Source organism: Sparus aurata, chromosome 5, assembly GCF_900880675.1.
Source record: "Sparus aurata chromosome 5, fSpaAur1.1, whole genome shotgun sequence".
NCBI lineage: Eukaryota > Metazoa > Chordata > Actinopteri > Spariformes > Sparidae > Sparus > Sparus aurata.
The window spans coordinates 12,355,174-12,380,920 of NC_044191.1; the positions used below are offsets into that span (position 1 = coordinate 12,355,174).

The 25,747-nt window shown below is 42.9% G+C and overlaps 1 protein-coding gene across 1 annotated transcript in view; it reads right to left on the bottom strand.

The window, feature by feature from the left end:
* Window positions 1-25,747, bottom strand: part of LOC115581217 (RCC1 domain-containing protein RUG3, mitochondrial-like) — a 300,274-nt gene that overhangs the window by 247,116 nt on the left and 27,411 nt on the right. The window contains exons 4-5 of the mRNA XM_030416122.1: window positions 9,171-9,213; window positions 7,243-7,477 (exon numbers count right to left, since the gene is read on the bottom strand). Coding sequence (XP_030271982.1) covers window positions 7,243-7,477; window positions 9,171-9,213 — 278 coding nt within the window. The remainder of the gene's footprint in view (window positions 1-7,242; window positions 7,478-9,170; window positions 9,214-25,747) is intronic.

The window sequence follows — 25,747 nt, forward strand, 5'->3', positions numbered from 1 at the left end:
AATGCATTTTCTAAAGAACCTTCCGTTCCATTTTTGAACTGCTGCTATCTCTCAAAATGTCCTTAAGAAAAAGTGTGAGAGAAAGAATGGTAGCAAATGTTTTAAAGTACTCTTGCTGTACTTTTCTCTGTGTAGTTTACTCATACAGAAAGACGCCATAGTTTCCCAGCAGCAGTGTGATACAGACTTCTGGGACTGTGATCTGCGCTGGTGGGTACTGCAGAATGTGCTGCTCTGAGGGAAACCTCCACTGTGCCAGTATTGTGCAGCTCAACAGGGGCTGATGGAAAGGCCAAGCACATAGGGCACAGTAGGAATTTGGGTGAGATCATCCACTGGCTTTAGTTTCTCCTTAACCCTTTACACAGGATGTTATTAGATGACATTATTGGCACAGTTACAAGGTAGTGAAACAAGGAAATAGGCTGATTTTAATCAGGATTATTCTGAATGACAATATTATATCAAGTGTATATTGATACAAATAAATCTAATCTCAATCAATATGACTTTAGGCAAAATGACAAAAATCATATTTCCATTTTTTCTTTTTCTTTTTTTAGATAGATAGATGGATGGATAGAAGTGTAAATGCTAAATATTTCCCTTCCACTGAAAAATGATAAAAATGATGATGATCTGATTCTTTCTGGGGTCGGAACCAAAAAAGGATGCTCCCTCAGGTCGGACGAGTATGACTTGTAGGCCCGGGCATGTCTATAACAGAACAATGCTTCAATTATAATGGTATGTTGTGACATACTTTACCTTTATCAAGAAACTGAAGCTCCTGCCATTTGGACATATTCGGACACTTGGCAATATTGTGATTTCGATAATATTTGTATTATTGTTCAACCCTAATACAATTTAAATGAGGTTGGCCTGCCATTAGAAAATATACAGTTTGATCCAATTATGATTTGTTGACACACATTAGTACACAACATTTAAGTGGACCCTTGCATATTAAGTAATGCACTTCTTGCGCAGTATCTCAAAGTATCTGAAAAGGGCAATCCATGGACCTGGAGCCTTGATCATAAAGTGCATCACTGTGCCACATCATAGACTGCAGCCTGCTCTGTCAACCAATTATGCCAATTATAGCCAGAAACCCCTGTGGTGTTTTGATAAGACCTTCCCCAATTTCTTCCAATGAAGCAATTTGTTCCAGTATTTGTTTACAGAGAGAGGCTGTGACTCGCAGCAAAAATAATATTTGTTATCTCCATTTGCCATCAGAGCAGAGTGAATCCACCACTGGCTAATCTTAACCTGGCTTTCTCATTGAGGTTTAATCTGGTCATGGCAACTTAGCATCTAGTATGGAGAGTGTGTTTACGTGGGAAGGTGTCTGTGTGTGCATGTGTGTTTGGCTTGTCTATCTCTCTACTCTGCACCGTCCTCAAATGCAGTCATTCCCCGCCTGCCCCCTCCCTCCCCCATCCATGTCAAGAACCAATCACGTGTGAAAACTTGCCTTAACTTCCCGTGCCTGTGTGACTACAGCGTCAGAGAGAGTTTGACAGATCTGTGCGCCACGGAGGCGTCTCCCCGCCATTTGGCATGCCATGCGCGTCTGGTGCGCTGGAGACTGCCTGTCAAACGCCTGTGAGTCGGTGGCGCAGCCAGGGACCCTACGGAGCGCCAGATGGGCCATTAAGGTAGTATTAATGTAGATGCCATCGCTTTTCTCCTCTGACTGGGACATGCTCTCTCGAACTGCGAGCAGCTGCTGCCATTTACTAGGACAGCTTCCTGCTAACTTTGGCCAACTGGCATCACCACTGACTGGCTCTCAATGTAATGATACACTTTTTCTTCCTACTATACCTGTGACTTTTATCTTTCTTTCCCCCCCACCCTCCCTTTCCAGAGGTTTGAACAGGATGAAGCTGATAACTTCCAGCTTTCCTTGCTGACACACAGTCCTGCACATTCATACAGTGCTTCCCTCTCCCTTTCTCTCACAGACACTTATGCACACATAAAAAAAACAACAGCAGTCTAATAGAGTATAGAAACTGGATCTATCTGTACACCCACTCTTAAGCTCATAATCAAGGCATGATATTCAGTGGTGTACGGTTATTTCTGTTTATGCCCTTCTGAGTGCTAATATCATGCTTTAATTGAGAGAAAATTGGCTGTTGGCAAGAAACAGAAAAGAAGGTTACCAAAACCCCAACCATGGATAAGTGTTGCAATCAGTAATATTCTATTTAGTTAAGTAGCCTAAAATGGGATGTTTTGAGATCATTATTCAAATCACATTGACAAAATCCTATTATAAGAATTAGTTTTCCAGAAGGAAATGTACAGAATTATTGATGTGTAATAAATGTGCTTTCAGCATTACATACACTTGGGGCATATTAGGAAATAGTGGGGCATATGATTCAAACTGAAACAAGGTCACAAACACCATATTCTCTCATCCACACTGAGAAAATAACGCATATTTTAAGTGCAAACTTTGCACTTAATAGCAAACAATGAAGACAGCCTGTAGTGAATTCCAAAGCGCAGCAGAAGTAGTCACACTGAACTGTTTTAAGCATGTGGCCCTAAACATTGAAAAGGTGCAGGATCTCCAGAGGCGCAGGTTAGCCTTCCTGCACAGCTGAGACTACCTCTCTCTGTTCCCTCTGTTCCCTGCCTCTCACTTGCCTTGCCTCTCATTTTTCCGCAGAGCCCAAGCATCCTTTGAGATGCCCCAGGGGGAGATGAGGATGGTAGTTTAGGTCGCTGTACACCCACACCGAGTTCCCATATACTGCATCAGCCTGTAACTGCAGTGTAACAATAGACAAGTGATAGAAGTATATACCATACAGCGACTTTAATGTCTGCCAGCCTCTCACCTACTTTCTCCCTCAGAGGCATCAGTCTGACTGCGAGACGTGGGGGAGGGCCGTCTATGTGTGTGTCTCAAGAGGCAAGGACTACAGGGTTGGCATCACCGGTGGTCAGTGTTGAAATCAAACGCACCGTCACCGAAGCGCAGCGAACACTTATGCTCCCGCACAGCCGTTAGTGTACATGTGGTATCAAACTGACACTTTCTCCCTTGGCTGCTCCTGACAAGGAATTTCTGCGTCGAAAAATTAGCTTTACCTTGCCAAGAGCACGGCCGCAATTTGTACTGTTGTGAATAGATTTGATTCAGAGAAGATGAGATAAATATTTATTGTGTAGAATAACACTATGCAGGCCCAGAGGGTATAAATGCATGGCACTCATACATACGGTACGAACTGTGATTAAAAAAAATAACGTCCTTTATTGTTGATCTTACACTGTAAAATTAACATTGCACCAGCTGTCTGTCAACTCAGCCTGATGTGAAAGTAATTTCAAGAGCCTCCTCAAAAAGTCACTAATCAATCTCTTCCAACAATGCAAACCAATTTCTTCATAGTTGATTGAGAACAGCAATTGCTATTTTGGTCCTTGGACTCAATGAATAGAGCCAGCTTTCTATCTGGGTATCTACATGTTGGAAAAAAAGACAAACTGGCACTAATCAGCGTGTCTGCCAAGTAACCAACGCAGCAGAGAGAACCACATACGTTTTTATGTGCTGCCTGACAGCCTGACAGACAAGATTAAGAAGCAGACAGTTATTGCAAAGTAAACTTGAGGATGAGGAAACACAGCCTGTATGTGGAAGTGAGATGGCATAGGGATCCATTTCCCACAGCTTTATCCAGGAAATCCAACCTGCGATGAACAGGATCAGTTCCTTTATTTACAAGGTGCATGTTATTGCTTTGCCATGCAAATGCTTTCAGAAGCACAGTAATGCTATCCCGCTATTGTGGAGGAATGATCGCTGCAACAGGACAAGCAAGCCAGGCTTTGATGGGTGCAGAATAACGGTGTTACACAGCTAAGCAATGTGTGTGTGGGTGTGCTGCAAATAGGTTATTTTGGATGTGTTTTTTTTTTTTTAGAAGAAAGGAGGCATTACCGAGGCCTATTGGTGCACCGCGGTATACTTCCAACCAAGGCGATTAACATGAAAGGAAATATCTAATGTTATTTTCCACTGCTGTGAAGAGAGAAGCACCGAAAAGCCTGTAATCACATTATTATTTGTGTCGGAGATCAAGATCAATCAGGGTTAAAGGATGTCACAATGTTTAACAATAACAATGCATGGTTGTTTGTGGAGGGGATCATACACAACAAAACTGGATGCTCTATACAGGGGCTGGGGGGGGGGGGGGGGGGGGGGGGGGCTTAACGAAGACAAAATCTCTATCCCTATTTCTCTTTGACCAGAGTTTTGTTTTACATAATACCTGCATCCTGTTCCATAAACTTAGCACACACACACACACACACACACACACACACACACACACACACACACACACACACAACGTAATGTTTAACAACTGTACATCTGAGTAGCAGTGTTTTCTAAAACATGCAGAAGGAAAAGGAGGAGGCACCACTGGAGAAAAAACACAAGCATAAAAAAGCCCTCTCTCCCTTAGAGGCCTATACTGGAAACAAGACAGGATCATAGCGCAGGGGGAGAAACTAAGATACAGACTACATCAGCATACACAGACTCGAGAAAACAGTGAAAGAGCGACACTTATTCTACAGTATGTACACAATGCCTTAAAAATGAATGAACAGCGGGAGAGGGGCCAGGGATGAAATTGCATATACCATTCAAACAAGCGCGCACAAAAACATTACGGCTTTTATGATCCCTCTAGCAAACAGGTGTAACAAACCATCACGTTCCTGCAAAAAGGGTGACTGCTAAGATTCTGTCACACAATGTATCGAGTTGGTGAGCAAGCGAGTGTTGAGAGGGAGATTCAAACTTAATGAGTGCTTTGGCAGCTTGTGTGGAAAAGGCAGGGAGGCAGGCAGTGATTAACGGAACACTTCAGAGTACAAGGCACAGCGGTGCTCAAAGAAAACAGTGATGATCTCCACTTAATCGCGAAGAAGCCCGGAGCATCTGCCGCCAGAGCAGGGCAGCGGCACCGGCGAGCTCCCGCTCCGCTAGGCTGTCATCTCCAGAGAGCTGTGGCCATATGCTCGGCTTTGCCGCAAACTCACAGGAAGTTAATTTTCTGACAAAACACAGGGATAAATATGACATTCAAACAAGTTGTGCTCAGCCAGGCTGAACACGGATGCCGTGCCAAGCTCAAGCTGCACACGTGTCACACTTAGGAACAGAGTTTATTTTCATGCTCCCACGGTCGCTTTTCTGACGAGTTTTGTAGAAATACAGACAATGGGTGGTACTCTTTCAGCTAGAAGGTGTTAACCCACTTACAGACTGAGCAATGTATACAGGGAGAAAAAATCCATACACATAAAAACAAACAGACCTATGGTATATGATACTGGCTTGATACTACCAAAGCCACACAATAACACTGCAAATTCCTCTCAAAATATTTATATAAAGTAGCACATGGGGAACTAAAGATGGACTCTCCTAACTGCACACAAACACCTCACTCAAAAGCATGAAAAACTGACAATGTCATTGTCCTAATGATGGGAGAGAGAAAGAGGGCAGAGACATGAGAGGGAACAAAAATAAGATTAACTTTCATTTTCGTTCACAGACATATAGCTCCCAACGGTGTGCCATTAAAATAATGTCAATCAAACCATTAAATAGGAGCTCTGTCTAACCTTGTCTGTTGCAGGTGAAATGCCATAGCGGGCCCGAACAATGGGCTCACAGGTGTGAGCAGAATCCGAAACACCGTATCACTGGGCCAATAAAGAACAGAATATAGTGTTTCTCAGATCTCAGCAGTCTGCTACCACTCCATTTCAGGCGGTAAAGAGAAACGGAGCCTTAGGGGTGAAGCCAGTAGTTCCAACCTACAGATTCTTTACAACAATAGCCAGTATCATATAGTATGGAGTCTGGGGGATAGCTGGAGGTGGAGCAGCTTTTCTAGTCCTACTGAAAAAATACGTTCAGGGAGGCAATAAGAATGAAAGAAGATGGAGGTTTGTGGTGTACAACAGAGAAGACCAGGTTTGGGCCTCCACTTGGGGCAATCAGAGGCCACCGAATGGTAGGAAAGGTTGACTTTGTGATACACATACCACCAGGTCCCATTCTCTGCCACTGCTGCTGCACTGCTTCCAGTGAGTATCTTTTGCTTCAGCAGAAAGAGGTGCGGGCTGGGTGCAGTCATGCAGATCCCAGTGGCCTTTATCAGGGAGGAGAGGTGAGAGCTTTGGCCCCTGGGCGTCCATACTGCTGCCAGGTGGCTGGGTACTTTCTGCCCCCCCTCCCACCCAGTGTGAGGCCAGTCTCATATGAACCCTAAAGCCTCTCTTATGGGAACTTGTCTTATGTTACCGCTGGAACGAGGCCAGAGAAACAACATATAATATAACAGGAAAACTGTATCTTAATAATAAAGCAGCACCGAACACAACAGCAATTTCCATCAGCTTCTCCATACTGACTTCAGCGCAGAAAAAAAGATGAAAACGGTGAACTAGATTGGAGTACTTTTTTCATCTATCCATAAGACTACGTGTGTGTAAAAAGACTTACTGTATAACAATGCCATGATGTCACTGCAAGAGACTGGGAAAATCGGTCTCAAACATAATATATCCAGTACACATGCGTATAGAAGCACATACCCATATATCAAGTGCTGAGTGGCAATCATTCACCTAGACACTGTCACACTGCGGTAAATGGGCTTATTTTGAATGAGAAGGAAGAGGGAGTGATGGGCTGCAGCGAGCAAAAGAGGGACTGAGGGACTGAATCAAATGATATGAGTAGGCAAAATTAAGCTCCAATGCAAGTGGAACACTTCACAAGAGAGCCAATTTCAATCCTGCAGCACTTCATTTAGGATTTCTATGGCTCGGCAGCATGCTACTGTATGGTAAGCCATGTAAGGACAGAGATAGAGAGACAACCAGCAAAGAGCCATCGAGGCCCTTGAGGTATCCATAATACAGGCTCTCTCTCTGTCCCTCTCTCACAACATTGAATTAATAACTAATGATAATATACTGCAGAGATTATATAAACATTTTAAGGGGACATGACATTGGTTTTACTGCGATGAGTTTACATTTTTGTGAGTTTGGGTGTGTCATGCTTATATACTGATTATGAAGGGTGTTAATGGAAAGCATTTCTGATATTGATGAGGTGCCGGAATTGATCATGTTTCTAGTTTTTGAGTTGGTCTTTTAGTATCCTCATACCTGGTGCTCTTTGAAGTCAGCCCTCTGGAAGTCATAGCCTAGCTGGGCATAGAAGTTGTTCCCAAAGCCGTAGGCCAGCCCAGCTTCAGTCCATATGAAGGAGTGTCTGCTTCCACAGGCAACCCCAACTATCCTGACGTGATCCACATCCGTATCACTTTCTGTAACGTTCAGTTCGTGTGGCAACTTAACCTCGAAAGGCCGGTTCTTTACTGCCCTCTCTCCGTCACCCAGCCTAGGAAGAGCAGACAGCAAATACAGTTTGCTATAAAAAGTTGCCTTAACACAAAAATCAATTCAGTTATTCATTACAGCTGCAACAATTAACTGATTAGGGCATCCAAAAAAAATAATAATCCCCGAATATTTTGATAATGTATTGATGGTTTCAATAATGTTCAACCAAAAACGTCAAATGTTTGTGACATTTTATAGATCAAACAATTAATAAATTTACGTGAAAATATTCTGCAGATGAAGAGATACTGAAATCAATCGTTAGTTGAAACCCTAAAATCACGCCATTTTAATTTGAGAATATAAGATAACATCTTGGTTGATATCATTCATTAGTATAGACCCAGCAGCAATACTGTTGTGTTGTCCTTCTGATATGTATTCTCTATACTCACTGGAGACACATATACAGTGTGAGACTAACAGGCATATTTCTGTGAGGTCAGTTATACGTTCCTGGGGAAGAAATAATAACTGAACCTAACTCAATTTGTAGCTGTTCAAATGACTTTACATTGGCTGAGAGTAGTGTTGCTGTCTTCATGTCCCCAGTGTGAGTGAACAAAGAACATCCAAGACCCCTTTTCAAGATGAGCTGGTCAAACGCAGCCCCAGCACCCCTGTGACCTATGAGCTCCCAGCAGCTTCAAACAGAGCTCTGCTGTTTGCTTCTTGATAAAATGCTCCTCTTTGTATTTGTTTCCCTGAGCCAGCGTCATAACCTGCAATGCCCCGGCCATATCTGCTAGTTTGCGGCATGTCTGGGAAAAATAACAAACAGTCTTCTCCATTATTTCCACAAACGGGGAACGAAAGGTCCTCGCCCGCCGTCCCCACGAGAGCCTGTATTGATTACAACAATGCTTCAACTCAAGACAAGACCACTCTGGGGTCAGTGCTATTTCCATCAGAAAGTTTGCCAGTTTAAATTTACACAGCTCTCTCGTACTCTTCTCCTCTCTCGCCTCCAGTGAGACACACAGGAGAGCTGAGGAGTTTTCAGATATCAGAGTGCCAGTTGTATAACGGAGATGCTCACCCCTTGCTCTGCAAGTGGGTGTTGTGGAGCTCCAACTATAGGCTCCTCCAACTATAAGCTCCTCACTAGAGAGCCTCGACCTGCTTAGAGGGGTCAAGGCATCATGAGAGAAGAGAGAGAACGAGACAGACAGAGATGGAGAGCAAGAGAAGGAGAATAAGGGACAATGGGAGATGATGAGAGAGTGAGAAGTGATGCCTTTGTTTCTTTTATGTATTTCTCTGAGGTCTGCTGTGCTGCCTGTTTGAGTACTTGAGGGCCACTGAATCACTGCAGCCCCCAGGCCCTTAGATGTCATTACAGTCAGACTGGCTCCTGGCTGGAGAAGTTTTAACAAGGAAGGTCATCAGGAGGAAAACAAGTTATCTGTGTATAACTATGTCTGTCTGTTTGTCTGTCAGAGTGTCTTTCTGCACTTTAATATACAGTCTACTGTCAGAGGACAATAAGGCACTGGAATGACCATTGGGCAGAACAAAACTAACCAAAGATAGTTCAACTTTTATGGACACCAGAGAAGTCCCATAAAGTTTTACTACACCTTCTTATCCTTCACATACTGTCAGAACAGTGCAATGAAAAGTCTGAGCAGTGCTGTAATGACAAATTTGAGGTTCACGTGCACACTGGATGATGTCTGAAATTCACTTACTGTCCACTGGTGCCATTTCCCCATGAAAAGATCTTGTTGTCCACTGTGGGGAAAATGAAGAGGAGGATAATTATTAGATGACTTAAATGGATGAGTAATGCTGTAAAATACTGTGTAAGCACACCGTATCTTTGACACAATCTTTGAGAAGGTGTGGGGTTATTGTTGTGAAAATAATTAAAAGTGGTAAATCTTCAAACACTGTGGATGGTTCACAGTAACAGCTCAGGTTGTGTGTTTTTCCTTTTTGTCCTCAAGTGTAGAGTGAGCAGTGCTGTGTCAGTGGGTGGACCCTTCCCCGCTGTGTGAAGTTTGATTAATACAGCCTCGACAGAGAGTTCAGAGACTGGGGCCACCTCTCACACACCCTGCTGTAAAATAATGAGCCTTCAGCGGGAAGGAATAATATACATGGGAGGGGAGAGACACTTCCTTAGTCTGAGTCCAAGCTGAATATATTCAAATGAAATGAGCAGCGAGGAGGCCATCCTAACTGATTAGACTTGTCTCAAAGAGAGGGAGAAGCCTATATATTTCTTCTTCTATGTACATGTGTCACCTTTCGGCTCTTACAATCCAATATGGCACTGATCCATTTGCATATGGTTTCTATAAATACCTGGACGTGTACCTGCTCCTGCAGTGATTCCAGTCATGTTGGAACACAGACGAGCCTTATTGGTCTTATGGGAACTCAAACACCACAGGGGTAACAGCCAATAGCGACGAACTTTACTCATCAAGCTAGCCGAGGCCTCATACATTATAGAGTAGGCAATATGATTTACCTAAGCTTGTCAAAAGAGAAAAATTATCAGGCAAATGTGGGGTAATAAATTGTAATCCTTGCTGCATATGTTTGACTCGTGACCCTTGGCATTTTGAGGGTTGGGTTGTATAAAAGAGTTGTAGCAAAATGTGTAAAAGGAAATAACATGAAAAGGTGAAACTGGAAACTTTAGGGAAAATGTGCAAAACAGGTCAGTGACTTTTATGAGAAGTACTGCATGTTTCGAGGAATTTATACTAGATTATGGCGTTATCATGGGGACAAGAATTCAACACGGCACCGTTCGTAGTATGCTCATACTCCTTTCTACTAATGTTGGCAATGCAAATATTTGGCAGTTCCAATAGAAGATTTTATTTAAGGATAATTAACTTTGAAATCTGTCTGCAAAAGTCATATTTGAAAGCTGCAGAAGGATGGTTAGAAAAGGCTTTAGCATGCTGCCACTGCAGCCTATAACAGAACTTGTTTACCAGCCATGAAATCTACTGTTATTATTATTGTAATTTCAAACAATAGCTTCCTTCAACACACTCTTAAATTAAGCAATTTTAGCACACATGCTTGGGTTTATTTAGTTTTATCCTCATGTCTTTAGTTTTACCCACTTTATTAGTGTGAATTTCATAATCAAGGGTGGATCTACTTCAGAAAAAACTGAGGGGAGGCACTGCTGCTAATAAGTCAGCATTTATGTAGTTGGTATATGTGTGTATGGATGTGGTACTCAAATTTTAATTGAGCCCGCAGAACATTTTGGCTCTGCATGTTGTAGCAAAGCATGCATGAACTATGTGTGTACAGTACAATGTAGTCAGCTTTGATTTCTTTACTACAGAACAAGACCAAGCAATAAAAACAAGAAGCTGCAACTTCAGCTCCAGCATGGGCCCCAGCAAGAAACACCACCTTTAATATGTGGGTTTGTTATAAGCTTTTAAGTGCTCCATGAGAAATGCATATGGTAATAATTCACACAAAATGATTTCCTTAAGCTCAGCTCAGAACATATAGCTCACTGAACCGACCACACTCATTATGAACTTCTGCTAATTACCAGTCTATGTACACTTTTTTCTCTGGTCACATGAAGACACAAAAATAATTTAATGAAAGGATATCCATAAAAGGACCGCACTTTCAAATGCTCTTTAAATATATTAGCAGAGCAGAAATCATCGTAGCTCTGTTGCTGACTGTGGAGCTATGGTTGCTTTTACTATCATGCATAAAGAATATAGAAACAGTTCAGGAGTCCAAGATTTAAGTTAACTTTTACAAGCGTTAGGATCCTCACTGGAATAATGAAATAAATATGAGAATGAAAATGCAATGGGAATAAAGACTGTGAGTGTTCCAGAGTTTCATTTTCTTGTTTTGTATTTTTTTGTTTTCTTTTGTTCTTGTACTTTTTGTTTTCTTGTTTTTGTTTTCTTTTGCTCCTTTAACTCTGGAGAATTGTTATGTGGGAGTATGATAAATAGCGGTGCTTAGAGTGTGTAGAACCAAAACACAAAAATATTGGCAGCCGTAGGTCTGCTGCAATACTCTGCACAGAGGCACATTATCAACGATATCTGTGTTAGCACCAGACTTAGGTCAAACAGCACAAGATATTAAAGAGTTATTACTGTTTAAGATGCTTTTTAAGTATTACATTACAAAAGTGCATTTTGAGTGGGATATAAAACTCTGAAAACTTTACTTCTGATGGTCAAAGTTGGTTATTTTGTTAGTTCAGCAGTTCTACTTAAGAATGATTAGCATCCTGAGACATGCAAATAGTTTGCAAATAGTTTCGTCCAGTCAAGTTCAAAGGAAAACTAAGATTGACTTTGCAAGTATTATTCGATCCACAACTTTATAGTTTAGTTTGTTACAAATCCAGATATAGCACTTCACATTGTGTCTTTGACTCTGTTATCCTCGGAGTGGCAGATGTTTCAACTCCCCTCCAACCCACTCATCCACCCACCCAGTTCTCCCTCTCTGCGGCAAGGGCAGCGGCTGGTGCGGGGGCACAGAGGCCGACAGTGGTGCATCAGGCTGACGTACAGAACTGATGGGCAGGGCTGAGAGCTGGCAGTGTGGCAGGTTGAGTGTTCGCCCTCCTTTGCCCCCCACTAGCCCCCTGCTAGCCCCTGCTGCTCTGCACCATACCGAGGCACCAGCATCCCAGCGGCTGGTGGCCCATTGCTTTGCTCCCCCATAAAAATAGCCCATCCCATTATTCTTCTGCCTCCCCGGGGGCCACAAGGTCTCCAGCATCATTACCAGGACTAAGGATCTGACTCTGCCGCCACAACTTGGCACTCCCCCCCCCCCTTCCCCTCACTCCTCTAATTATAGGTCAAGCACTCTTTTTGTAAATTATAAAACCTTTGTTCTTATCAAGAAAACAGAACATAAAGGAAAGATACCATAGAAGGAAGAGGGGTAAGGAAGGGGCAAAGATGCAGATGAAGATGAAGAAAAAGGAGGGGATGGTGCAAAAATTAGAAAGGGGGGGAAAATTTTCAATTATAAAACCAAGCTAATTTGGTATGACCAGCGACTGTCATGCATGGTGACGGAGCTCCATTATGCAGTCATTTGAGCTCTTTCAAATTAGTTATGTTAATGTCCTGCGTGTGAATGTAACACTTGGATGGGACAAGATTTCAGCAATTAATTTCTACAGTCAGCGGAGAGACAAGCAAATTTATTTTCCCCCTCTCAGGGAATTGGTGGTGGAGGGAGTGAGGAGGGGAGAGAGCATTCTGGAGCAGGGAACAAGCTAAACACAAGACCTAAATAAAGCCTGAACAATGGGAGCCAATGCCTCCTCATTCATTCAATTGACAATGTTTTGCAGCTTAAACCTGTTTTATTAATTATGTTTGACATTTCCTTAATTAGTTTCATTTACACCAAATCAATCCCTGCTGCTGTACAGCGTCATTTATCATTTTAAAAAATTTGCATAGCCAGTGCTGACTTTTTCTACTTAATTATACATTAAAAGTGTCAGCCGCGCTTGCTGCCTGGCATTATCTGAGGCAGAAAGGTTTGTGGCTGGACGGGGGTGGCATTAATCATCAGGGCGGGCGCGGGCAAGGGGTGCTCCTGGTCGCCAGCGGGAGTGCCGAGCGGGGCTTCTCATTTTCGAAGCTTGATGCTTCCGGGGCCGAGGTGACCTCAATGACCTACGGGGAGAGGCAGACAAATCAACGACCTCCAGCCCCAAAAACAACTACAGCTTGTTTATTAACCGTGGTGAAAGGAAGGAGGGTGCGTAACCGTAAAAGAAAAAGCTCGCAGATACGTACCCAAATTGAAAACACGAGTTGAGGAGAGACCAGTGAATACAAAGTAAGTATTAAAGTAATGGATATATGTCACACACATTACTCTTCGGCCTTTAAAGATATCAGTAATTTAATGAGTAAAATTTAAGTTTCTCAGTAGCACAGGAAATCTGCTTCCCACAAATGTAAAATGGTTTTATTAAATACAGGCTTTTGTTGTTACAAGACACAAATCAATAGCAAAGACCATCTATATTCCAGTATTACTGCAATAGCAACTTAGCTGGCTGAGTCAACTGGCTGAGTATGGCTATTACTTTCCCTTCGGCAAGTTTGTGAACACTGAGCAAACTGACAGCTCAAACACCTGGCAAGCTGACTCCTGAGTAAATCTTCTGAGTGTTGAGGTGAACATGGCTTTACAAATCACCCATTCAGGAACCGAGACAGAAATTGGCAGGTAGGCAGAGCCGTGGTGTCAGGAGTGAAAATTACTCTGAAATGCGGAGCACAGTGAGAGGCTGAGTGAGTGAGTCTCTGAATGGTGGAAGCTATGGGTGTCACTATGTACTATGTTCACATGGGAAATCAAACAAGTGTATTTTGGAGGTGAGTCAACACTTCTGTCCTTTGGAAAATGAAAATATTCAATGTCAATTTAAATTCAGAATGGCCTCAGGTATTGCCACATACTAGAAGAAGTGTAGTGCATATCAGGATACGGTACTTGCACATGCACAAGTGACGATATTACTCTCTCAGTGGCAGAATATCAGTATTTACCTTGTGCTAGTTCTCATACTTAAATAAATCTTTCAAAAGAAAGTCTCTCTTTAATTAAATAGATGCCATAAAGTGTGCATTAATAAAACCAGTCATTGTTAACATGAGGTGAGCTGCTTGAGCTGGTATCAATGAGAGGGAAACACATCCTGAATCAGGAGCTTAAAAAAAAAAAAAAAGTCTGTCCCGAGCCACTGATTTCTCAAAAAGTCCCCTGAATAAGCTGTATCAAGATGTAAAGAGGAGGCTGCAGCCATGGCTTTGCTTGCAACGTTCTTCAAGGGCAACACAAAAGAGAGGCGGGCGACAAAGAACCTGATGAAGTGGCTAATGCCCTGGCATGCCCCAACAGGAGCGGCAGGGGGGCGGCCAGAGGCGGCTACATGTACACGCCTCACTGCCCCGTCTGGCCTCAGCTGAAGTACTAACTATCCTCTCAGGGTCATTAGATTAAGAAATGCAAAACCAGGAGCAATAAGTGTAATTGCAACAGGCCAAATCAATATTGGAAAAGAATAAGAAAAAAGAAGGGGAGGGGGGGACTACTTTCTAACAGCTGAAGAATTAATTCCTAAATTGTGGAGGATGGAGAGTGTCAAACATCATTATTCTAAAAAAGTTCCTAATCAGCATATTAATGGTGGCACATTGACTGCAGAAGTTTCTATTATTTCAAAGTAAAGAAGTTGAAATAAGCCACCGACTCTTTTCACTCATAAAAATATAATTCATGTAAGTGATCACTCTAAAAACTAGAACTTTCCTTCCTCTTCAGCCCCCCCAAACATCACCATCAATTCCCCAACCAAAAGTACCCCTTTAAATGCAAAACATTTCCACTATCAAGGATTATGCTTCCTTTCAGGATATATGAAAAACCCTTTGTGAAAATATGATGATGAATTCATGGGCCTAAAACTCTGGGGTAGTTTTTACATCGTCGAAAAACGGAGGGAGGGGAGGAGAAAAATCACCTATTTGGATGGCATACATTACCATTACTCTTGTATTGTGTCTCCACTTTTCATAATGACGGGGATAAGTGTCCTGCTCCGAATGCGTATCCACTGACAATGGAGGCAGACATTACTTGGTTAAAAGCTCAGGGTCCTGTGGGTAAAGAGGCCCAGAGAATAAAGAGTATCCGTCATGGCTAACGAGCTATAAGGATAGCACATTGCCTTTATAAATCACTAGATCTTGCTGTTTATTTAAATTCATTGGTGCCTCATTATAACTGAGCTATGCACCTTTAGGTCCGAGTTGATTAGGAGTGCCATAGCTCAAAATGGCTTTTAATTCAGTGAAACGTAGCTCTGACCTTGGTGCCGTAACCCTGACTAAAACACGCAGCGACTCCCACATTAATAATGATGCTACCTTTACTGGGCCGCGGAGCTGCGCCGCTGCTACTTAAAATATGTATTATTAGTTACCAGCGACGGCACATTTATCACACCAAATTACCCTTCGGTGTAAAACTGCTTAATTCTGGGTCCCTGTACCCCTCTGCACTATTACCTGCTCTTTAGAAAAGGCCTGGAATTAAATGTGGGGATGAAATGTCAGGGTAATGGGGAAGAGGATGCGGGTCGATGGGATGCACACTTGATCATTCCCCGGTGGCCTTCTCCACATCAAGACGATATACTGAATGTGTCCTCCTCATAAAGGTAGTTCCATTGTGCCTTCCTTTGTAGACCTTTAAAGATGCAAATGAAGGGTACTTCTTTCAAATATACTTTACACTGTTCATTAAAATTACATGCAACAAATGATCCACTCCACATGAGCTTGAATGAGAACTTTATACTCTTGGTATTAAGACTTCATTAAAAATGTAACTCATAAACAAAAACTTCGGATGAGCAAAGAAAACTGAAACAACTTTGTATTCACTTGGGCATTTTGGCAGACAGACACTCCAAGGAGTTGGACACGTATACAGTTTACACACATCATCTACGGACACACACAAACAGCCAAAACTACCTCCAGCCTATTGCATCCAGAGACAGGAAGCGGCCTACAGCCATGACACACTTGTCATTGTCCATCCCATGTGTGCCCACCAGAGACGGATTACTTTGACCAATCAGCTAAATGATTAGATCAATTAGGTACTTTGAAGAGGGAATCAACAGCGGCCTGCCGCAGCCTCAAGACCTCTGGGCCCATCAGAACCGCCTCATTAGGTCTCTGGACTCCACCCAAAACCACACCACAAAGACAAAGACAGAGGACCAGAGGAGTGAAAGACGGTAGGGAGAGGAGCGAAAGTGAGACTAAAGAAGCCTAAACTTCAATAGTTGAATTAGATGCATTCCTACAGTAAAGCACCTCTGGGATCAATTGTGTTTATGTGGTGCAACATCTCAAAAACATGTAAAAACAATACAAAGCGATCTAACAGATACATAAGTGGGAGTATTTTGAGTGTTAGCCATATAATCCATTGTTATGAGGCCAATGGGAATGCACTGGTATACAAAATTTCTTTTCTCTAAGGATAACATCAAACAGTCCAGTAATAATTTAGATTACCAGGGACAACACTATGTGGGGTTTACAGAGGAACACAGACAGTGCTGGCACAAACACATTTCTCATATCAAACACAGCCGTATTGTACATAAATATATGCACAATACATTAATGGTTCCTGCTCATCTGAGCAAGTGGCAAGGATAGAGCAGCGGGGGAAAAGAGACGTTACACACGTTCCATCAGATGTCGAATCAATTAGTCACGACCATCTTCCAGAGTCAGAAATAACCACTCGTCCTCCAGTCTCCGGGGAGCTGGGGATAGGCCCGGGCAACGGAGGAGAGATGGGAAAGTATCCAGAGACCCAAAGGGGGGTAAAAAGGAGAAAAATGAGAGAAAAGGAGAAAAGGGGATAAATAATGCTGTCTGTTCTATACTGCACAGACTAGCGTCTCTATTTTCACTGGATTTCCATACATACACACAATTTGACATTCTCAGCCGAAGCGCTTTGCATATCAGAGGGCACTCATTTTGCACACTGCAAACACCCTGGTCATTAACATGTGATAACATTATCTTCCTAATCGCACAACAGAGGGTCTCTTCTATAATGTATACAACACAGCTGTAACGCCGTCTCGAACCCTTTTTGACAGTATCATGGTTTTCATTGGGCCGCTGTTTGTGTCTTTTTCCTCACCACAAAGCCTTTAATCTGTTAATCTGAAGCATAAAGCCAGTGTATACAGCACACAGATCATGTGACCACTTTGCTAAAAAGGTAAAGAGCCACGATTATTCAGAGTAAAGGAAAACACAATGGAGATCCTTTTCCCGCAGGCTAAAAATAATTTAATCTGTCATGTAGGTGCACAAATAACAGACTTACACGTGAATGGCACCCATTATTACTGGGTTTCTGAAGTTGGTAGCAGATAAATCTGTTCTGCTGTGGTATGGTGAGGAGAAGCTATTGTATCTGCTCAGATTTCCTTCTTGCTTTGGTAATCTCTGAACCAGCAGATTAGAGCAAATCATGTCGAATAGAAGAGAGCAGAGTAGTAGTAGTATTCAGTCTGAATAAAATCATCTAAAATGCTTTTATCAAAAGCTATGCTATAAAGAGAACTACAAAAAACTGTTATGTTCAATGTTAAAAGCATATATTTGTTGTTTAGTTTTATCTTTATTGACATTACAGTTCTGATGCATAAAACAAGTGCTCAATAAACAGCAACAAAAAGTAAAGTTTCAAAAAGTAACATTGATAGTCTGGTGATAGCTTGCACACCTCGTCAAATGCTTTTTGTTTTCTTTTGTTTCGTGTTTTGTTAAAGAATGATACCAAGACTACATCAGCAGGAACTGAAAGTGCTGCAAGTAACATTCACAGTACCTCTGTTTGTAAAGTTCCAATGGTGAACTATGTCTAATAAGGCAAAGACAGGTGGTCCCCACTGTATGCAACACAAACCAACCCTCTGGGTTTAAGTGTTGTTGTTTGTACATGGCCTCAACCCCTTGGGGCAGTGAGGAAAAAGACACAGGGAAACTAGCATGAGAGAGACAATGACGGAGAGGGGCATCCCACAAGCCCCTCTGATTCTGCCTGTTATTTTCCCAGGTTGCAGGCGAGCGCTCCTTGTTGGTAGGGGTTGGCAGCAGGCAGAAAGCGTCAGAAAGCTCCGGTCCCCGCTCTGATTCCGCCACATTAGATGGTGTGTGTTTGTGCCCTAGGGATCGCGGCGCCTCAGCCTGTGTTTGGGGTACTTTGTCAGATGACTCAGTGTGTGTGATTTATGAGCTCTGGAAAGGTTGCATTTCCAGCACGCGTGGACGTCCGCATGGTAAATGGAGAAATTCTGAATTTATTAACATACAATGAATGATGATTAATGTTTTGGTATAGATCATGCTCTCTTTTCAGATGTCTCAGTGTGGGGGTGATATATGCAGCAATAAAATGATATGTATGTACTCAAAAGCACATTGTATGAGTGTTGCGTCCATGACTCTTTTAGACACGTTCACTGTGTGCTTGGGTGATGACAGTAGTGTAAGGTTTCATGGTGTTGTCTGAACTATCTCCATAGACATTTATATATACAAAGCACAACAGCACTTGTTCTGCATGCATTATCCTGCACACAAAGTGAACTTCTATGGCACAAGCACCTTGCATACTCAATGAGAGAATGTATAAATTAAAAACACAAAAAACTGAGAGCAAAGAATGCAATTTAGACCGATATCAGGATACATTTAGAGATCCATTCGTCAAAATCCCCACCATTATTAACTTTTGTATTCTACAACACATCTTGTGTCTCCCTCATCAGCTTTTTCAATATCTTCTCAAATACATTACTGCCAGTGTCGAGCGGGTATGTTCACCCTAGGCCAATTACAGCGGTGAACCGTAAAGGTAAGCAGTGCTGAAGAAGGTTTTGTCATGTATTTGCCTTTGTGTCCCAGCCAGACCCCCACAGTGGTTGGTGGGAAACAGAGGGAATGTCAAGACATCTTTCTAATCGCATTGACAACAGAGGAATCAATATGCAGAGGCATGTTTCTGGCAGGTTTTTGGAGGTACGTTTATATGGGTGAATGTTAGTCCACCCACATGTTTTCATCTCCAAATGGTGAATCAAGGCCGACTTCTACTTATGCACTGACCTTACTATTTCACCCCTGCAATGAGGTTGAATATTTCTCAACGCTTGCATGTGAGAAAAAGGAAGAGGTAGCAATGATCATTCCACTGTGTGGCTAAAAAAAAATCAGATGTGTGTGTACGCATATCTTGATGTGGCTATAAATATGTTCACTTAGATGTGACTGTGTGTGAGGTGTGGTGTGTGTGCATGTTCTGAATGTAAGTTAAGATACAGTATATAGTATATATGGGTCTGAGCATACGTGCATGTGCTGTCAGAAGAGGCTGACTGGTGATGAGGGATGAAGAGAATCAGAAACACATTGGGCTGGGAATGGGGTGTGAGCCGCAGGGTCGCCCTGGCACAAAACACAACTGCCTCGCACATCATTACCCTCATCACCCTAATGCGCACAACACTTAGAGCTACAAACAGGCTTGACTCCTGAACACACACGTGGGCACACAAACATGAAGAGCCACACACTCACACAGGATACCAAACAGACATACAAACTCACATGTGCCTTCACACGCACATGCAGTGCACAATGTGCGACGGAGAGCTGCAGAAATGTGTCTTTAAATGCAGAAAAGAGTTAGCATTGTTTTTCTCACGTTTGTCAGTAAATCCGAGGATGCTTTTTTTTTTTCATGTGATTCATTTTTTCTGGAACTTTTTTCAGAACAAGGAAGATTTTTCTAAGCTCCTGCTCTGCACATGAGGGCATCAACCAGTCATGCTGTGCAAAGTTAGCTTGTGAATTTGGTGTTTTAAATGTATTAGGTAATCTTAATGGACAAGCCAAGGCTTGAGCCTTGGGACAGGTGACTGAAAAATCCAGTCCCCACGATGCTAACTTATAGGTTGGCTTGCAAAAATGCATCACTCCTGCTGCATTCAATTGGTGTTAACAACTAAAACTATTTCCTAAGTTTGAAAGTAACTGAAGCTTTGTCTGAATGTAACTAATAACTGTTTAAAAAAAATCCATAACATTAAAGATGCCCCAATTTTTACACCACAGCAACAACACAGCCCACTGTTAGTAGGTCACTGAGGTGCTCAGTGACTCACCTCAACCTGTTTTTAACAAAGAAGCCACTTCTGCACAGCCTTAGACCTTTCTGAAAACACATTTAGTGCATTTTGAGACAAAAACGATGGGGGCCATTTCAAACAGAATTGAGTTCCACAGGGAAAAGTATACCTATTCGACTGCAGGACCTCCATAAAATCACAGTAGTTTCACACTGTAACAGATGCCTTCCTCCCTTCTTGCTGCATGAGAGGTTTTAAGAATGGTGGGATCGGGGGAGCGGTAGGGTTGAGGGAAAAAAAAAAGAGGGAGGAAGAGAGGAGAGCAGGAGATATGATGCAGAAGAGTGGAAGAGAGAGTTAAGCCAAGCATAAAATAACTTCAATCTAACATCCTCTCAGTGGGGCGGTAGGAGGCAAATAGCAATCCCACCAATGCCATGTACTCAAGGGGGTTCCCCCCACCTCTCACTGACCCATAGAGAAGAGGATCATGGGAGAGCAGGGATGAGACAAACCCACTTCAATTAAGGCACGGCGACGTCTCGTCAGCACGGCAGATGAGGTGTCAGAGAGTTCAGCCGTGGATAGATCACAGAGAAAAAAACAGTTCCTGGCTCAGCACAGTCAGGGTCTTGCTTGCCTTGGACCTTTTTTCCCTGTTCCCCTTTTGTCCCATTCGCCGACTCTGCTCCTTTCTTTAAGTGGTCGGCAGACGTTAGTAATATGTACAATTTTTTTACTTTCCTGCAGGGTCAGTTTAGCGGGGATGTCAGCACACCCACCAGTGTCCCTTCACATAGACCTCTTGGATATTGGGATAGATAAACTGCAAATCTGTGAAATCAAATTTGTGCATTAGTCGTAAACCGCCTCAACACACCGACAAATGACATTTAAAGGTCAAAACGACAGGTACTGGTGGGGAGTCTCATGCTACATATTACTGAGTATCGAGATTGCTGGGGAAGGCAGGGAGTCAAATCAGAGGAATGTTTGGGAGAGAAAGAACAACTGAGGAACAGAGAGGTGACTAAAATGAGCTGTTTCAAGGGGCTAGGTCATAAAGAACTACGCAGAAAACAGTGCCAAGTTGCCAGGTTGCCTCAACCACCGAGGGAAATCAACTCATTGTGCTAATAAAAAAAAAAACATGCTATTTTCACAATGCATCCCACCATTCCAGATCCACTGCTGCAATGGGAGAAATGTGCCATCCCATACAGGGAAAGAGATTGTATTTAAAGTGAGGGAGGCCTGGGGGGGCACAGAAGGGGGGCACACACTGGGAGACCCTGAGATATTCGTGAGGCCACGCCACTGCCAAGGATTTCCAGAAGATATCTCTCTCTGTGATTAGATTGACATTACCATAATATCGGCTTTGTCACCTCACAGGCCAATTGTTAAGGAAAAGTGCCATCCTTTCCTCTTTTCCCATGGAGGCATCAAGCAGGCAGGCAGGCATCCCAAGGTATAGAAGCCGCTTTCTCCTCTCTCTTCACCCAACAGCCCCCCTCCTGTGAAGCTCCGCTTGGGAGATACAAGCTGGATTTGGCTCGCATCCTTGCCTCTTCCCCAACGCTCTGCGCTGCTGCCTGGTGTCAGAGCGCCAACTCTCCCGGCCCAGCTGCACTGATTAGCACAGGCAGATTATTAGCCAGGCATCTTCTGGAAGCACCACATACTTGGGGTTTTTTTTGTGTTTTTTTTTTACCCTTTGTTGTTTCATTTCTAAATCACTGGGTCCCATTGTTTACTGTATGTGCCTCATCACCTGACAAATTATAAATGTGAAAGGCAGAAATCAAGAAATAAACAATTAGCACCACGTGTATAGAAGCAAAGGGGGAAGAGTTAGATGACGCAAATTTGTTACATACATCAGCAAAAAGTGATTCATCAGCATTGTGAAAAGTGCTCTCTCATCTTTCATGCCTTGTCTTTCTATACCCAGCCCCCCACCCTACCACATCTAGCACCTGTCCTGCTGCCAAGATTTCACCTCCCAAACCCCGGGACGTGGGCATCCCGCTCTCAAACTTGTGCAATGCCTTATCTGTACTCCACACACTAACATCCAGCATCTGAGGCATCCTTCTCTCCCTGTGCCAGAAATATGCCGGCATCTCTCCCTCTCTCTCTCTCCCTCACCCCATTCTCCATCATGTTCTTTTCTCTTTCTCTCTCCCTCTCTCTCTCTCTCTCTCTCTCTCTCTAGAGCTTTGCATTTGAAATTGAACAGACACACAGCCAATTTATCATAGGCTGACACGTGTCATGTCCAAGGCCTAACCACAGGGACTTACAGTAGGCATTGCATTTATCCCCTTTGTTGTCAGCAAGGACCAAGACAATACCAGGAGCTATTAAAAAAGGGGTAGAGAAGGAGAGAGGGAAAATGAAAGAGGTGAGAACACACCACTAAACATCAGCCAGGATTGCATACCTCTGATGTTTACCCCTCAGAAAGGTTACAGACCCCTGCAAGGTCGAAGCCAGCACATTTTCCTAACCAACAATCAAATGTGTGGTGATGCAAGGCGTCATATAACCCCGTTACAAAGCCAAGACAGGTATGAGATGGATCGGGTGGAGAGTAAGCACAATATGGGATCAGACCTTTGTGCTGGGGTTCATACTGTAATTTAAATTTTAATATAACCGTGAAATACATGAAAAAAAATATATTATAAGGACAGAAAAGTAAGTTCTATCCAGATGCAAAACAAAACGGCTGACTGAAAAACACCTCTGGGAATACATTCAAGAATAATCTGAAATACACAAAGAAGCCTAGAAAGTTCACTCCCAGCTGCCGAGCTGCCATTTAGGTGCTTTCATAAGCTGCAATAAAGAGCAGGAGAGATACTTAATGGTAATCATTCTTGAGACATGAAAGGGGACAAAACTGTTAATGTGCATCATATAAAGCCCTTTCTGTTTAATCACTTTATCGCTGTATTATCGCTCCTCTCTTTGAACAGGTTCTTTAAAATAACACAAGTCCTTATCGTTATACTGCGTGGAAGAGGCATGAGAGATGACCCTGCCTGATAATACTGTCACTACAAAGAATGTATATATTCTCCTTATGTAGACTAGGTGGAAAAGATAAAGGGAATGGGGACAGAGGCTAATGAGGTGAGGGAGTGGTGCGTCTGGGTGCGTCTGTGTGTGTGTGTGTGTGTCTGTGTCTATGTCTGCTTGCGTGTGTGCGTGCGTGTGTGTGTGCGTGCATGTAGTAAAGTTACGAGCCACAAGGTTATTAATCGGAGGCACCCACATCCATAGGCTCACATTCATTCCACTTGAACACTATGGTATTTGGCAAGAATGTTGAATTGGCTTCAGGGAATTTATATTCAATTCAATGACTCTAACTTTAACTGGCAGACAATCCTCACAATGGTCAAAGAAACTTGAAAGAGAGAAATACCATCCTCCATCTCCTCTCACTTAAAGGCAGCGTCTTTGTTACAACATCATACAGCTTTAGCCTGTGACCATCTACTAGACCAGCAAACTTGAGAGCCGCTGAGACTGTTCATTACCCAGTGCGAAGTGACCTTTTACAAACTAGCTTTGGAAGCCATTTTGGCTCTTACAGTAATTAACAAGTGGTTATGCATGGGAGACAATTAATGGAAGGTCAAGTGCTTGCCTGCTACCCTTTTCTACATGCCATTGGGCCCCTGACACCGAATTTGAAGTTCAGAGCCCATCAGCCCCTGTCTGGTTTTCAGAATAGTGCTTCACACATGGGAATAAGTCACCTCTGTGGTCGGTAGCGTAAGGTAGACACAGCCTTTGGTTTCTGTCTGGACTTGGAGAAGAGAGCATAATGTGGCTCTGTGGCTAAATATCACATATGAATCTAACAGAAGAAAGGAGAGTGGATGAGACAATGAGGAGAGACCCTGGAGTCTCGCAGTTTAATGATGAGTGCCCTTACTATGTGTACACCGAGGCTTTCATTTTAGACACAGGCTGAATGATAACTGAAATAAAGCCTACGAAGAGCTAGGTCCTTTTGGCTCAAGAGGGCGAGAGTTGCACTTACACATCCTGAGCTACGGCAGTACATTGTTGAACTATTCTGTTCTCGCAGCCTTGTATATTTACCCTATTTTTTACTTTCATAGCGTAAAGGCTGATGTTGACTGCTATTAAATTTCCCTCGAGGGCACACTCCTTCACTCACATGCTCCTATCAAATGAGCCAACAAAGCATATCAAGGTGTCGTGTCTGTGAAACACTGCATAACCTTTGTTCACCCTTCATCAACCCTCCGCCCCCATGCTATTACCTCAGGACTATTCCCTATTCCCTGCTTAACCCTTGTCTACAGGACTGGTGTCACATAGAGCACCACTCTACTGCTCTCCATATTCCACAGTCCCTCACCTCGACTGACACCTAACGCTCGCTTGTCGCTTCTGACGTGCACTAACTGCAAGATTGCACAAATGTAGACACACATACTGCAAATTAGCAACACACAAGACAAATGCACACTTGGATGATTAGCTTGTGGAGGGTTACAGGTCTGCAGATCTTTAATAGTAGTAGCACTTGTCATTCACACTGAACTCTGCCCCTGGTACTCCTCCCAACACACTGGCACACTGATGAGTGTGTTAACAGTGGAGCAAAAAGTGGCAGGAGAGAGTGGCATTGGGAACGTCTGTGCCAGTTGCCTGCTGACGGCACCTTTGGGATTGGTAAAGTTTGATTTGATGGCTTTCCCTGTTAATTAGGGTTTGGAGGTGACTCCTGAAATGGAAATGGGCAAAATGTTCAAAAAAGGATGTGCCAATTCCCACACCCCCTCCATCTCCACCTTCCAAAACATGTGACCCATATACTGGAGTACCTAGTGAAGAAAGTAGAACAATCAAGTCATTTGAAGTTATAGGCCACTCTGTATTTGTGTGTTTCTGCCAACGTAGGCAGGGCAGTTCAGATCAAACTAATAATGTGAAATAGGCTAAAACTTGCATGTGAACAAAGTCAACAACAAATAAGGGAACAAAGAAGGGAATGTTTGTTCTTTAATTAATTGTGCATACATATTTGTTCAAGCATCTCAATTTACATGTCAAGTAACACTGTCCCCTGCTGGTCTGGAGAAGTGCTACATGTGCAAAAACCTTAATAGTCATTAGGCAGTCCTGTGTTTTTTTTTTTCCTCTTGAATGCAGTATTGTGTGGAATAGCATTTGAGATGCTCGTCTAAATGAACTAAATTAAAAAATGAAGAATGAAAGACTGAAAGAAGGGAATGGGGAAAATGGGAAAACGAAAAGGCAAGGAGCACCTCATTTGTAACTTGTCAACTCTGATATTTGATCACAGTGAAGAAGAGGATCATGAGATGCCGCACATCTCTAACACAGGACTGCTCACCCTACCTCACCCCGCTGTTGCAAGGCCCTTTTACTGCAGTGTGGGACTCTTAAACTCATACAGTGCACAGTGGCCCGGCTATTTCTGATTTACTGTGTGCGTGTGCCGTCCTCCATTTTATT